Below are 14,388 nucleotides of genomic sequence, written 5' to 3'. Positions count from 1 at the left end.
GCCGCTTCAACATTCGAGCCATATCTTCTTCCGAAGAAGCAACCAGCGTGGTATCGTCTGCGTAACGATGATTCGACAGTTGGTACCTACAGACCATTACTTTTCATCTATCAAGAGATTTCCGCATGCTGTGTTCCCTGTAGAAATATCGAACAAGATGTAAAAGCTAACACAACCAAACTCCATTCTCGAATTGAGCTGTACGATGTGACTTCACAGAGTTTGACATCTAACTTGCTCCGGATAGTTATTTTTTCAGGTTAATGAAAAAAGAGAGGACATAGACTCGATCCAGGACCTCCCACATCTTTTGCCGTCTAAGCAGCTAAAAGCCTTCCGGCAATCAAACCACACAATTATCGGGGTAATATATTCATATGCTTCGTGCTATGAGTATCCACAAGTTCAGAATGTTTTCACTTTTGATCTCGCTCTTAGGGGTCTGTCAGTCTTGGCAATTGTTTCAGATATTCACAAAATTATTCAGTAATTTCTGACTGAGCTCTTTTGTTCAATGATGATATGGATGAATGTTTTGTGGGCCACAAGACTTCCAAACATATTTATAGATGTCGTGTAAAGCCGTCCATCCTCTAGCATGAGTGCGTTGTTATCCGGTTCCTGGAACTATGTGTCACTATAAATTCCTCAAAAATAGTCGACCATTTTGTCATAAGTTAAGGTAATTAAGTTAAATAAGGTAAGGTATAAGACATCGTTAATATCAAAAGATAATTTCGAAGGTTTACCAAGAGTTGCCAATCTACTTTTCAAACGTTAATGTAAACACGAAATGAACCGAATGTAAATAAGAAAACATCCAAGTTATTTGCCCGTTTAAACAATTTGAAGAGTTCAGTAGTCTGAATTAGTAATTGGTGTTTGCGTTCTGCTCCCGCTAACTGAATGCCAATTGGCGCTAGGTTTGTTTGCGAAGCGATCCCAGAGCTTTCCTTTCTTGGGGGTTCGTTATTTCGAGTTCTTATTTGCATTACGAGTTGATTATCTTGCCTTTTGACTAATCGCTATTGTTTTTTTTTTTTTTAATATTACTAGCTGACCCGGAAAACGTTGTTTTGCCATATAAATTATTTCTAGAAAAGATAAATAACCTATATACCGACTGCAGCCCCATCTGCCGGGCTGATTTTTGAATCTAAACAACCCAGGGCGATACCCGAATGCATAAAAAAAATCATTCAAATCATTCAATCGGTTCAGTCGTTTACGCGGATTTCAGTGACAAACACACGCACAGAAGAAATATGTATTAAAGATTTTAAGTCAGTAGACATTAGTGATAGTAATACCAGTTTAGGGCTGCTGAATACTAAATTCTTCGATATTTTTTTAAATATAATTGCCGAAAGATTGCGTCCTAATTATTGATCGTATAAAATAAAATAAATTTTCGTCAAAAAATTAACAATGTCATTACATTTTGATAATATTGAAATGTATAATCTAATAGCACGATACTAATAAGCAGATACCCGAATATACAAACGCACAGAAAAAATAAATTTAATGCATCATTGCTAGACGTTGTATACAAAGAAGTTGTCAAAGTACATATTTTGCCAAAATCATAGACCTATATAGTAGGGACACGACATATTGTTCTATACGTACAATTGCTTATATAAATAGCACCCATTTTGAAGGCACATACATAAACATATATCTATCTCGTTCTTACTCAGCAGTTTAACTCGCAGGAAAACAATATAACAGTATTTCAGTGCGTACATAAAATGAAACATGAATATACGTAAATATCTCCGTCTCCGTCTAATGAGGCCGAAAATCCGCCATGTTTAGCGCGCCAAATGTCATTGTCACGTCAGTTCGGCCGTCTGTTTTGGGTTGTACATTATTTATTGACTTTGATATCGATTTAATATGATTGATTATATAAAATTTCATAATTTATCATGCTTAAAACATGCAAACATAATAATTAAAACGTATTTTATAGAATCTCAAGAAAGTCGATGCCTTAAAACTATTATCTATATGTATTTAAATTCATTATGGAGCCCTCATCCGAAAAATCCATTTTTCGGTCGGAATCTATTGATCATGACACTAATCATAAATACCAGTTTAAAATATGTCATCAAAACATATTTAGACATTCTGTTTAGATATTTCGGGAAAAAGGCTACCGACAAAATCTCTTCGGAACTATTTAAATAAAATAGTTTTATTCCGCAGTGAGTAAAACACTATTGTAAATTTGTTAAATATTTAATAATTAAGTGATTTTAGAGAGGAAGTAACAAGGAATGACGTTTGTAATTAATGAATAAATGTTCTGTAGGTGTTTTTTTTTTCACGCGGTCCCTTGATAAGTTCAAAATTTGAATCACTCTCAAGCGAAAGTGATTCAAATGGTGCGGCGCACCTTCCTTGGGGTGCGCTGTGGTAGTATGTTACGGACTTTAGAGTCAGCAAAACAATTAAAATAGATTGTTATAGTCTAAGAAAAACACGTACTCAAAATACGATAACATTTAGCATGCTAGAAATGGGCTGATGGCTTTGAACTACGCCATATCTTTATGTTTTGCGACAAACGACAACTTTATAAAATCAGTGTAGCAACTTTTAAAAATCATCATATCGTTTACTTGGCAAATTCGAAGGACGAACTTGTCTTAGATTTCACCCATCTAAATCATATCATATTTGCACATAACAATATACCTACTTACTTCCCATTAAAGTATAAATTCTACAAATAAATAATACTCAACAATATTTAAAATAAAATGAGGCAAGAACGTTTATCGATAAAACCTGATAACATTGAAATCTTTTGTACAGCACTAAAGCCGCCATGTTTTGTGGCCAGATGACGTCACAGTGGCACGAAATTTTGGTTGACGTTTCATTTCCATAGGTTTCCTACTTCATTGGCCAAAATATGTACTTTGACAACTTACGGAAATAGAGATGCGTCAGTCGCAGCCTGCGAGAATGTCAATTCGTATTTTCGTACCACTTCGGCTCACTGGGCCAAAGCTCTGGTGTCCAACTTGTTAAATATGCTGTATGCTTTTCGATCGGTGATGCGAAATACATCACGCTTTCAGTCTCACAGATGCTTTTTTTCCTTACCTAATCCTTGGGAGGCTAAGGGGCCTTTTCACTTGCGGGTTGGTAGGTGAGTTTACGGGGCTCGGCGTCAGAGTTTGCTAACACTAGCCCTAGCAAAAGCAGTGCTTCGCTGGACCTACCACCGGATCGGAATCGCGACCCTCCGAGATGACCCCCCGGCGAGAAACTCAGTCGGTTTAATTAAGTACGTATTATGTGTTTGTTACTCACGTCGGAATCCGCCCCCTTGTCGGCGCCGGGACACGTGAAGGTAACATACTCGTGGCATCGCTTGTGCACCACGAAACTGCACACTGTTAACAACATTATAAGATATTACTGGTTTTAAATTGAGGTCTTCCTAAACATATGTAAAGAAAAACCTTTATCATTTAAAACCTTTAAATTAAAACTCTTTGGTTTAAAAAAAGTTTTTTTTTGACACGGAATCACTCACCTATCTGTCATTTAGTAAAAGAAAATTCAGTTTGGTATGCTGTTTAATTTTTATATTAATTTTAAAAGAGATTAAAGGTTTTAAATGTTATTTTATTATTATATACCAGAAAACGCGAGTAAGTTTTTTGTTCTTCATTCGTTCTAAATTCTTCCATATCATTAAAAGTGATTCCGTCTTATATATTTTTTTAAACTAAAGAGTTTTAAATGATAAAGGTTTTTCTTTACGTCTCAACGTTAGAGGAACAATTACAACAATTTCTTTACGCATATATTATAATATAAATTACATGTTATAATTAAATGCTATGTACATATATATACATAGTTTTTACTGATGTCCATTGGCCATTTACTGGTGTTTAGACGTATTGTGAGCTCGAAATTTTCCCGATTATTTCCTTAGTAACCATGCATTTCTTTTTCTAGATTTGAACAGCCGTTGTTTAGTGAAAATGGGACTTCACGCCGTGTCTCAAGATGGTTGGTGGTTTTTACGTTACGATTAATACGACTTCCGGTACCAATGTAACATGATGGCATTTTAATGCTAATATTATCGATATTTATTTTTTATTGCTTAGCTGGGTGGACAAGCTCACAGCCCACCTGATATTAAGTGGTTACTGGAGCCCATATAGACATCTATGTAATATGTAAATGTAAATGCGCCACCCGGCTGCCCCACTCTTCAAACCGAAACGCATCACTACTTCACGGCAGAAATAGGCAGGGTGGTGGTACCTACCACCCGCGCGGACTCACAAGTAGTCCTACCACCAGTAAAATATTTCATGCTTCAACTCTGAGACTCGGAATTAGGTATTCATTCGTTTGTCTTTGTCTCCGGGCTGGCAGATAAACACTAGGAAACTACGCGCGGTAATCATCAAAAACTGTACATACCTTGGCACTGGAATCCTTGTTTTCCAAAGCCCCTGTAACAGAAAAAAAAAACTAACTTTAGTATATGCGTGACTTCTTCTTGCTTATCCTAATTGGTCCTGTAGCTAAAAGTAATCGTTAATAATTATATAAGTTAGGATAATATTCAAATATTGGTGAATAACAACAACTAAATGTGTCATTGACCGCGAAAACTGTAAAGATTTTCGAAATGTCAAAACTATATTAAGAAAGTAAATAAAAGTGCAAGATTAAACCGTAAAAATATTTTTAGTTATCTTCGGTACATGTCTTCTTCCTCAACCCCTTATCCACCCAATTCTGAGTGTAGGTCTTTTTATATGCACTCCATTCCTTTCGGTATCTTCGCCTTTCGTATCCAGTTCATTGCATTAACAATATTGCAACTGGCAATAAAATTATTGACCACAGAAAATACACTATGTACAAAATACTTTTAACAACCAAACTCTTTCGTTTAATATTGAGATATAATAGTATTTAGATGAAAGTTATTAGCAAAAAAATAATAATTTGTACATGACCCTCGGCCCAGCAGTCAGGGGCACTAACCCTTATACCAACAAGTCAACCATACCACTTATACCATTAACTGAGAGATTAATTCATGTCATTTATTTAACATTTATATACCGATTACGATCTCAAGGCATCTTAAAAATACTTGCATGGACTGCGTGAAATAGAATAGGCGAGAGAAGAGTATGAGTACAGAGATGATGTATGATGGAATAGAAAAAAGAGGAGATACTGCGCCGACCCAATCTTGTGGGATAAGGGTATGAAGAAGGCGAGAACAAGACCGCCTAGGATTAAGTATTTGCCTTAGACCGAGGCCTCCCAATCTCCCCTTTAGATTTAGACGGGAATTTATTTATCTATTTACTTATTGATTTAGGTATATACAGTAACAAAGTGATCATCAATACAAAACATAGATAAATTGATAATAAATACATGGCAGATGTCACCTCAATTACAGGTGCAATCGACAGTGCAGTAGTTGACAACATCATCAAATTAGATAAGAATCTAAAACTTGATTAAATTTGATTAATTATGATTAGGTTATATTTAATTGGGAAATGATCTGCGCCGATTTTTTCCTGTACGCTGTAAGACAATTAGAAAAAAAACATATATTTCATGACTTAAAATTAGTTCAGCGCAATCTCACAACTCCGAATGAATATTGACGGAGACCGCGCTACCGTTATTGTTGTAGTCCCAAAGGATTCTGTTTTAGGGAGAGTGGGTACACAAAATGTATATTTCAATTCTGTTGTATAATGGGCGTCCAATATTTCAAAACGCATGATTGCTTCGGGGCAGAAATGCTGTATTACAATGAATATAAGATGTATTTTTGTGTACGTTTTATGCATCTGTGCTCTTGATACGTCTAGATGATATTTTGCGGGAAGATAATGCATGAATTAAAACAAAAAGAGAATCTGCTGGTTAGGTAGGCAGCGGCTTTGCTCTGCCCCATGGCATTGCTGAAGTCCATGGGCGACGGTAACCACTCACCATCAAGCCGTATGTATGCTCGTTTGCCTACAAAGACAATAAAAAAATCTTCTGACGATGATGAAAGTGAATTGACAAAATCAGAAACTGAAGATAGTGGTTCTTGTGACGATGTTAGTTTTTCATTAATAAATATATTTTTCAGTTCATTTAATAAGTTTCAGTTAATTTGCCATAATCGTTAATGAATGAATGAATGAATGAATGGATGAATAATTAATTTTATTTCAGACAACAACAAGTCCATATGTTTACATAGTATCATTGAAACATACTTAAAATTAATAAAACCAATCAAATAAAAAATATACATTTATTAAAAATTATTATCAGTTGAATACATTTCAAATATTCCATTCAACGGATACTTACTTCGAACTAACCATTATTATTATTATTATTTAGTCCGCAAGTGAACCATGGTACAATGGTTAAAGTACCAACAGTCATAATGCTTAATTAATGTTAATGATGTCGGCTAATATATCGGCTGTCTGGTGTAGTGGTAAGTGACTTGGTCACTACACAAGGGGGTCGCAGGTTCGAATCCCGCAAGGGAAGATATTTGTATGATAAATATAAATGTATTTTCCAGGGTTATGGATGTGTATTAAATATATCTATGTGTATAATAAAAATCTTACATTTATTTCCGTTATCTGGTACCTGTAACACAAGTTCTTTACGAAATTATCACGGGATCAGTTACCGTGGCGTAATTGTTAGTAAATATTTATTTATTATTTATTTATTAATTTAATGCTTGTAGAATTACGACGCGTCCAATATTTCGAGCTCTACGTTGTCATCGCACGAAGCGGAAATGTTACCGAATCGAATGATCGCCCATATGAAGGCATTAACTACAATTACCACTGCGCCGATTCTATCACACTGCGCGCTTTGGAGAAACATAGGCCGTGGTCATTCTCTCCTTAAAACATTTTTAAATGCCTTCTTTGGCAACTTTATTTATATTGTGTAGTTTTAGCTGCTTCAAGCCCGTAAGCATGGCAACGTGAATACGGCCATAATCTATATACAGTCAAACCTGGGTAAGTGAGAACTGGATAAGTAAGAAAACTCTATAAGTGAGAGTAATAGCAAGGACCCGTCATTTTAAGCTCCCATAACCTCTATTAGCGAGAAACAGAAACCTCTGTAAGAGAGAGTCGTTTTTTCCTCATGTACCTCCGTAAGTGAGACTGCTACCTATCTATACCTCTATAAGCGACAGCTGAGCTTTATTTATATTATTTAGGAGGAACAAATGACAAAACAAATTACAAATTTAACATCTGCTATTTTATGACTCATTTTTAACTTTCGTGGAACTTCTTATCATTGTTTTTGTATTGTTTTCTCGTGAATATTGAACCTATTCTATTTCGTGGAACTAAATTACGTTGTTATTTTATCGTATTCTTTTATCGCATTATTTTCGAATGGACACGTGTGCCTGTGTACCATCCTGTTTGTCGGACTTACTCAGTTTATCGTTAATCAATTGCGAAGGAAAGTTCTGTTCTGCATCATGTAAAAACGGAAAATTAAAGTACTGTCATTAAAGTCATAAACTTAAAATAGTGAATGCATTTGAATGCGGAAAATCGCGAATCGAAATTCAGAGGGAGCATTAGCGAGAAACTCGGGTTAGTGAGAAACCTCTATAAGCGAGAATGAGATTGTGCTCCCTTGAACTCTCGCTTATCCAGGTTTGACTGTATATAAAAATGAATTGCTGTTCGTTAGTCTCGCTAAAACTCGAGAGCGGCTGAACCGATTTGGCTAATTTTGGTCTTGAATTATTTGTGGAAGTCCAGAGAAGGTTTAAAAGGTATATAAATATGAAAATGCTCGGAATTAAATAAAAATAACAATTTTGTTTTTCCTTTGATGTATCCCCCGTCAGACGGATTCCTTTTGTTTGTTTTAATTTTATTTTATACAAAAGTTTAGGTCTTTTCTTTATCGATTGAGGCACTACGAAGTTTGCCGGGTCAGCTAGTTTGAGAGATATATTTTTTATTGTAAGACGTAAAAACGGTTACTCTTTGAAAACGAGTCACTTAACTGCAAAAATTAATAGTGCAGGGTCATAAATACGTTTTATCGCTACTACGGTTTCCTACTGAAAGACTTTACTGTCTAATGACAATTTTATATCAAATTAATCGGTAATTTATAATAGCCGAAGATAACGCAAAATCTAAGGAATTAACCGCTCGATTGATCTTCAAAACCACGAGCCGAACTATCCCGGACGCATCGAGACCAGGAGATGATTGACGACAGATCTCACGCTTCGTCGACTGTAAATTGACTTCATGCGAACGTACTGATACATTATGATGTACTAGATAACCACTAGTATGTATGCTAAGCAAGTATCTGTACATCAGAATATTGATTATCGATATTATGTTCGTATTTTTTTTGCTAAGCAAGTATCTGTACATCAGAATATTGATTATCGATATTATGTTCGTATTTTTGTTGCTAAGCAAGTATCTGTATATAAAAATATTGATTAACGATATTATGTTCGTATTTTTTTTGCTAAGCAAGTATCTGTACATCAAAATATTGATTATCGATATTATGTTCGTATTTTTTTTTCTCTTTTAGCAGTCAGTGTTCAATGTAAGTTTATTCATCTAGCACATTCCATGGAACACAAATTGTGCAACAGTCCTTCCTCCCCAGTTCTACTGTTCTCTAGAATAAATGAAAAGTGTTCAGGCCAGCGCCTTCAATTTTTTCAATAGCAATGTCAAAGATGCTAGGATTCTAAGGCGCTAAGCATCACAGTTTAATAACTCAATGTATTTCACTATCATTCGTTCATTCACTACCCGCTCTTCAAGCACGCTGTACATCTCCATTTAAATATTATAAGAATGATATCAAGTGCTTTAGTTTTATTACCACAAGAATCTTTCTTATGTACCACAAGCCGGTACAAAAAGATTTTCATCTAATATCCATTGTGTCAACTGGCGAATAAAATGATTACTTTTTCAATCAATTTAAATGAAATAATCACGTTTAAAATCGTTATATCCGTCTTGGGTCAACAACGGAATTAAAAGTACAATATATTTATTTATTTTTTATTTATTACACTTCATGTAAAATTTACATTGGCGGACTTAATGCCTGAGGCATTCTCTACCAGTCAACCAAAGGTAGTGCAGAGTAGATAGTGGTAGGTGCAATGAAATTTATATTAAGTTACAAAAAGTATATACATACATACACACATACTTATAATAGTTTATATAGTATTAAAAGGAATATATTAACAAAAAATTCCATAACAAATAACTTCATCTTAATAAGTTCATGACCATTCCGCTAACTTGTCCAACAACATTCGCCGAACCCTTAATATACATATATCTATATATTAATACGCGAAGCAAAAACTTTGTATCCCTTTTTACGAAAATTGCGCGGACGGAGGAGTATGAAATTCTCCACACTTATAGAGAATATAGAGAAGAAGTGCACAATGCTAAGACTTTTTTTAAATAATGCATAAAAGATACATTAAATCAATAAAGAAAACATTACACACACTACATACCGTGGATTTGACACACACACTCATGCATACTATTTATTGTCAAACTTTTGTTCTTGACGTCTGTGGTCAAACTGAGAATAGATTAAATATTGTTTGTCTTTATTAATATTTTTTTATAGTGTAGCCTTGGCGAAATTTGTGATTATAGAAGTATACAATACAATCATAATAGTGTACAAACTTACAATTCCAATTAATTATAGTCGAATTTCGACTACTGCGAACCTCTAGTAGTATAAAAAATACAAACGTGTCCTAACTCTAAAAGCTTCTCTTTCCATAAAGGCCAGTCTCTACAAGCCAGCCTCCGTAACTAGAGTATGTCTCGTATATAACTATCGCACGATTCATTCTCTGATCGTATCATTGAATGTCCACGTCCGATTTACGCCAGTGTGAATTTAATAGAACATTTTAACGACTGTGACTTTGCGTGAATAGTGTTTGATACTTTATACGTTATAGTATAGTATACGTTGTAGTAACGAGAATGGATAGAATACGGAATGAATATGTTAGAGGAAGTCTGAAAGTGGCACCTGTGACAGAGAAGCTGAGGAGTGCACGTTTGGGATGGTATGGACATGTGATGAGACGAAGTGAAGATGAGGTTGTTAAGAGAGTGTTAACTATGAATGTGGAAGGATTTAGAGGAAGAGGTAGACCTAAGAAGAAATGGATGGATTGTGTGAAAGACGATATGGGTAGGAGGGGAGTGAGCGAAGAAATGGTATATGATAGAAGAGTATGGAAGGAGAAAACATGTTGCGCCGACCCCAGGTGACTGGGAGAAGGGCAGGATAATGAATGAATGACTTTATAGTCTAGATCAAGCAAGTATTTTGAATGACACAGCGAGTAGGTTAAGCAGTTCATGTGTACTGATGGAAGATTTCATATGATCACCGTCACTGGTGATAGAATATCTTGTGACTCTGCCTGTTTTTGTCGCGAAGCAGTAATGCGTCCCGGTTTGAAGGGTGGGGCAGCCCTAGAACTATAACAGTGAGACTTAGAACTCATACCTCAAGGTGGATGACGGCATTAACGTTGTTAATGACTAAGGGCTCCGGTAACCACTTTACCGGGCCGTGAGCTCGTTCACCCATCTAAGCAATAAAAAACCTTGAAGTAGTTTTGAAGTTAAAGAAGGCATTTTGAAATCAGTCGCTTTGAGTTTCATTAGATGTTAGTTGTAATGACTTTAGTGGCTTAAAGGTCTCCACACCACTTATTCATCTATTTATACTTAATGCAAACGTACTTAATGCAAATTTAAGAGTTATATGGTTTTCACATGGATACCATTATCAGAATTGGACTAAATTGAAGACCGAATTTGAATTGAAGAACGAGACCGAATTGAAGAAGAATTGGGACCACACGGGAAGCGTTAGCTTTCTAATAAAATAATAATCATCAAAATCGATTCACCCAGTCAAAAGTTATGAGATAACAAACATCAAAAAAACATATAGTCGAATTGAAAAACTCCTCCTTTTTTGAAGTCGGTTAAAATGTATAATGACTTAAATTTTAATACATTATGACAGATTCCTGCCTTTCCATGTGATCAAGTATGTAGTATCTGTACATTACCCAAAAACTGGGTTTTACTGGTGGTAGGACCTCTTGTGAGTCCGCGCGGGTGGGTACCACCACCCTGCCTATTTCTGCCGTGAAGTAGTAATGCGTTTCAGTTTGAAGGGAGGGGCAGCCGTTGTAACTATACTTGAGACCTTAGAACTTATATCTCAAGGTGGGTGGCGCATTTACGTTGTAGATGTCTATGGGCTCCAGTAACCATTTAACACCAGGTGGGCTGTGAGCTCGTCCACATATCTAGGCAATAAAAATAAAATAAAAAAATATCGAGGAATATGAAGAGCGTATATACATATTTTTTTTCATATCGAAATTCATTCAGTATATCGTCTTGCATCATTTAATCTCACACGCGTCATCGTCGCCCGAACGTTTCTCGGCTTGTTCTCACGCGCCACTGACCCGTGAAATTGGCACCCCTGTCATCCTCGCCTTTTAATGGTTCGTATGCGGAATTTTTATGTTGGTATAACGTAAAAATTTAAAATTCTCATTTTCGAATTACAAACTAAGCAGTTTTATATTTATACGACCATTGATATTGTGGTACTACAGAAATTACGTAACAAGAAGTTCAGTTCAGTTGCTTTAACTTAATCAATGCTATCATACAAAAATAATCATAATTATTGTTAAAGGTGCTTCCTGTGTTATTGTATATATTTTTACAAAATGAATAGTGAACGATTGAAATAATATATGATACAAAAAAATTAATTATTTTCCAGGTTAGTTAATCTGTCAACATATTTTTTGTCGGAGCAACATTTGTACGGTAATGTATGGTACCCTTCCAAGCGTAGTCGATTAAATGTTTAATAATTTTGGAAAAATATTACCAACTTGCACAGAATAATGAATACATGGAAGAACTAGCATAAATATTAATATTGTTACGCCAGTAAGAGTAACGCCATCTATCGCCGAATAGTCGAACGAATATTGAAGGATCCAGAATGCTCGAGAATTACAACGCCATCTATTGACAGATAGCGGAAACTACGACTAGAGATGTGTAGAATATTCTCGATAATTATAGGGAAGAGGTATCGGCTATAAAAGCGTTGTAGAGATGGCACGCAGTCAGTCAGTAATCGGAACTACTCGAAGCGGAACAAGCGAATTGAGAGTTTTAAAGTGTTTGTGAAGTGTTTAAGTGTTCTAAGTGTTGAATACAGTTTTTAATTGTACTTTGGTGAAATTTTATTTATCCCGAACCCCAGCGCGTAACAATATTTTTTTTAGTGTAACCAGATAACTGTGCAGCTCTGAGCCTAGGTCTGGCATGCCCCTTTACCATCCATCAACTTAACTATTAACTACAAAGTTCCTTCTAAAGTATTAACTAGAAAAAGAAGCCATTTCTAGCATCATTAATATTTACTTTTCAAACACCTCAAAGAAAAAACAGAAAAAATTGTGGCCGTTACAGAATAACACTTTAGGAATGACGTTTTAAGGGGAGCAGAAATATTTCGACTGGCAATACAAACATAATTATAACATATAGTAAAGTTTATTATCAGACTGGCAACGAGCCAGCCACGCTCATCAATGAATTAGGTATATTAATACTTAAAGATATCACATTACAATCGTTCTATATCGGTGTTCATTTAATTAGGCACTCTAAATCTGTGTAATGATGATTTTCTCTAATACTTTTAACCGATTACAAAAAAGTAGGATGTTCTCAATTTGACTAAATTATTTTTCGTGATGGTTTTGATGATGGTGATGATTTTTTTATTTGAATGCTGATGCTTCTCATGCGATTGTTTCCATTTAAGTTTTATAAAGATGTGACCAGTTTTTTTAAGGGCTATCCAGAATAATGATTTTTTATTGACTTCGTCTACATTGATGTTATTCACATGTAGTCGTCGTCGTGGCCTAAAGGATAAGACGTCTGGTGCATTCGTGTGTAGCGATGCACCGGTGTTCGAATCCCGCAGGCGGGTACCAATTTTTCTAATGAAATACGTACTTAACAAATGTTCACGATTGACTTCCACGGCGAAGGAATAACATCGTGTAATAAAAATCAAACGTGTGAGTTCGCACGCGTAGGTACCACCACCCTGCCTTTTTCTGCCGCGAAGCAGTAATACGTTTCGGTTTGAAGGGTGGGGCAGCCGTTGTAACTATACTGAGACCTTAGAACTTATATCTCAAGGTGGGTGGTGGCGCATTTCCGTTGTCTAAGGCCTCGGGTAACTACATAACTCCAGGTGGGCTGTGAGCTCGTTCACCCATCTATACAATAAATGAATAAAATGTAATTTCGTTGAAGTTAGTTTTTTGTTAGATTGTTGTATTTCGCCCAATACTTATTTCCGTCGTGATCACGGTAAAAGCTATGTACGCCGAATTAGCGAGATACCTACTCTTGAATTATTAAACTGAAGTTGAACGAAAGCATTTTTTTTTTATAACCAGAATAAATATCTATTTTGAAAATCAGTCTATGAAAGACGAATGTTTGTTCTAGAACACTCAAAAACATATCTTTCTATTAAGAAAACATTTAATCAGTTCAGGCAAATTTTATGAGGTTAGGTGTTGTCTCGAATGAATTTTATTTTTAAAACAAATAGTATTTGTATTATAGTTTATGTTTTTATTTCCATAGTTTATATCAAATTTTATTGTAGTTCTTGTTGTTATTCTATTTATACATATAAATAAAATTGGAGTGTCTGTTTTTAATATTGAAATAACCGCTTTTTGCTACATGCATATGAATACACGGCATATACACCAAAATAATATTTTTTACAATTTTTGGCTGTCTGTCTGTCTGTTTGTTCCGGGTAATCTCTGGAACGGCTGGACTGATTTTGACGGGACTTTCACTGACAGGTAGCTGATGATATAAGGAGTAACTTAGGCTACTTTTTTTAGACTAGCTTCGCCCCACGGCGTCACCCGCGGTACGACAATAACCGTGGGTAATGTCGCGGGACTCAAGTACCAATAATAAAATTTAATGTTTCCGAAGCGAAGCGAGGGCAGGTTGCTAGTTATAAATAAAAGTCAGCCTCTGACGATTTTTAACACAAACGACCTTAGCAAAATGTGTTCACACGCAAAAGGCTGAGTTTAATAGTGTACTAAATTTTTCTATTTAAATTAAATGTTAATGTGTGTAGATTTTATTCAGTTGTGTGAACTTA

General features: G+C 35.3%; 1 protein-coding gene and 1 long non-coding RNA gene across 7 annotated transcripts in view; one reads left to right on the top strand and one right to left on the bottom strand.

Moving 5' to 3' along the window:
- The window catches only part of Cpkc (conventional protein kinase C), a 219,766-nt gene that overhangs the window by 23,675 nt on the left and 181,703 nt on the right, over window positions 1-14,388 (bottom strand). For all 5 annotated transcript variants that reach the window (XR_009973581.1, XM_021347315.3, XM_021347314.3 and 2 more), the window contains 2 exon segments: window positions 4,468-4,499; window positions 3,334-3,416 (listed from right to left, as the gene is read on the bottom strand). Coding sequence is in view for 4 of the 5 variants with exons in the window: in XM_021347315.3 (XP_021202990.2) it covers window positions 3,334-3,416; window positions 4,468-4,499 (115 nt within the window). In the remaining variant the exon portion in view is untranslated.
- LOC110385026 (uncharacterized) lies at window positions 3,544-12,315 on the top strand. 2 transcript variants are annotated; one of them, XR_009973621.1, is made up of 3 exons: window positions 3,544-3,677; window positions 3,991-4,044; window positions 11,941-12,315. It is a non-coding gene; the product is annotated as an uncharacterized LOC110385026 (long non-coding RNA). The 2 variants fall into 2 exon arrangements; XR_005244957.2 differs by lacking the exon at window positions 11,941-12,315 and adding an exon at window positions 6,788-8,928.

Source organism: Bombyx mori, chromosome 8 (genome assembly GCF_030269925.1).
Source record: "Bombyx mori chromosome 8, ASM3026992v2".
Taxonomy (NCBI): domain Eukaryota; kingdom Metazoa; phylum Arthropoda; class Insecta; order Lepidoptera; family Bombycidae; genus Bombyx; species Bombyx mori.
Note: the sequence above shows the minus strand (reverse complement) of the source record. Positions and strands in the feature narration are given on the sequence as shown.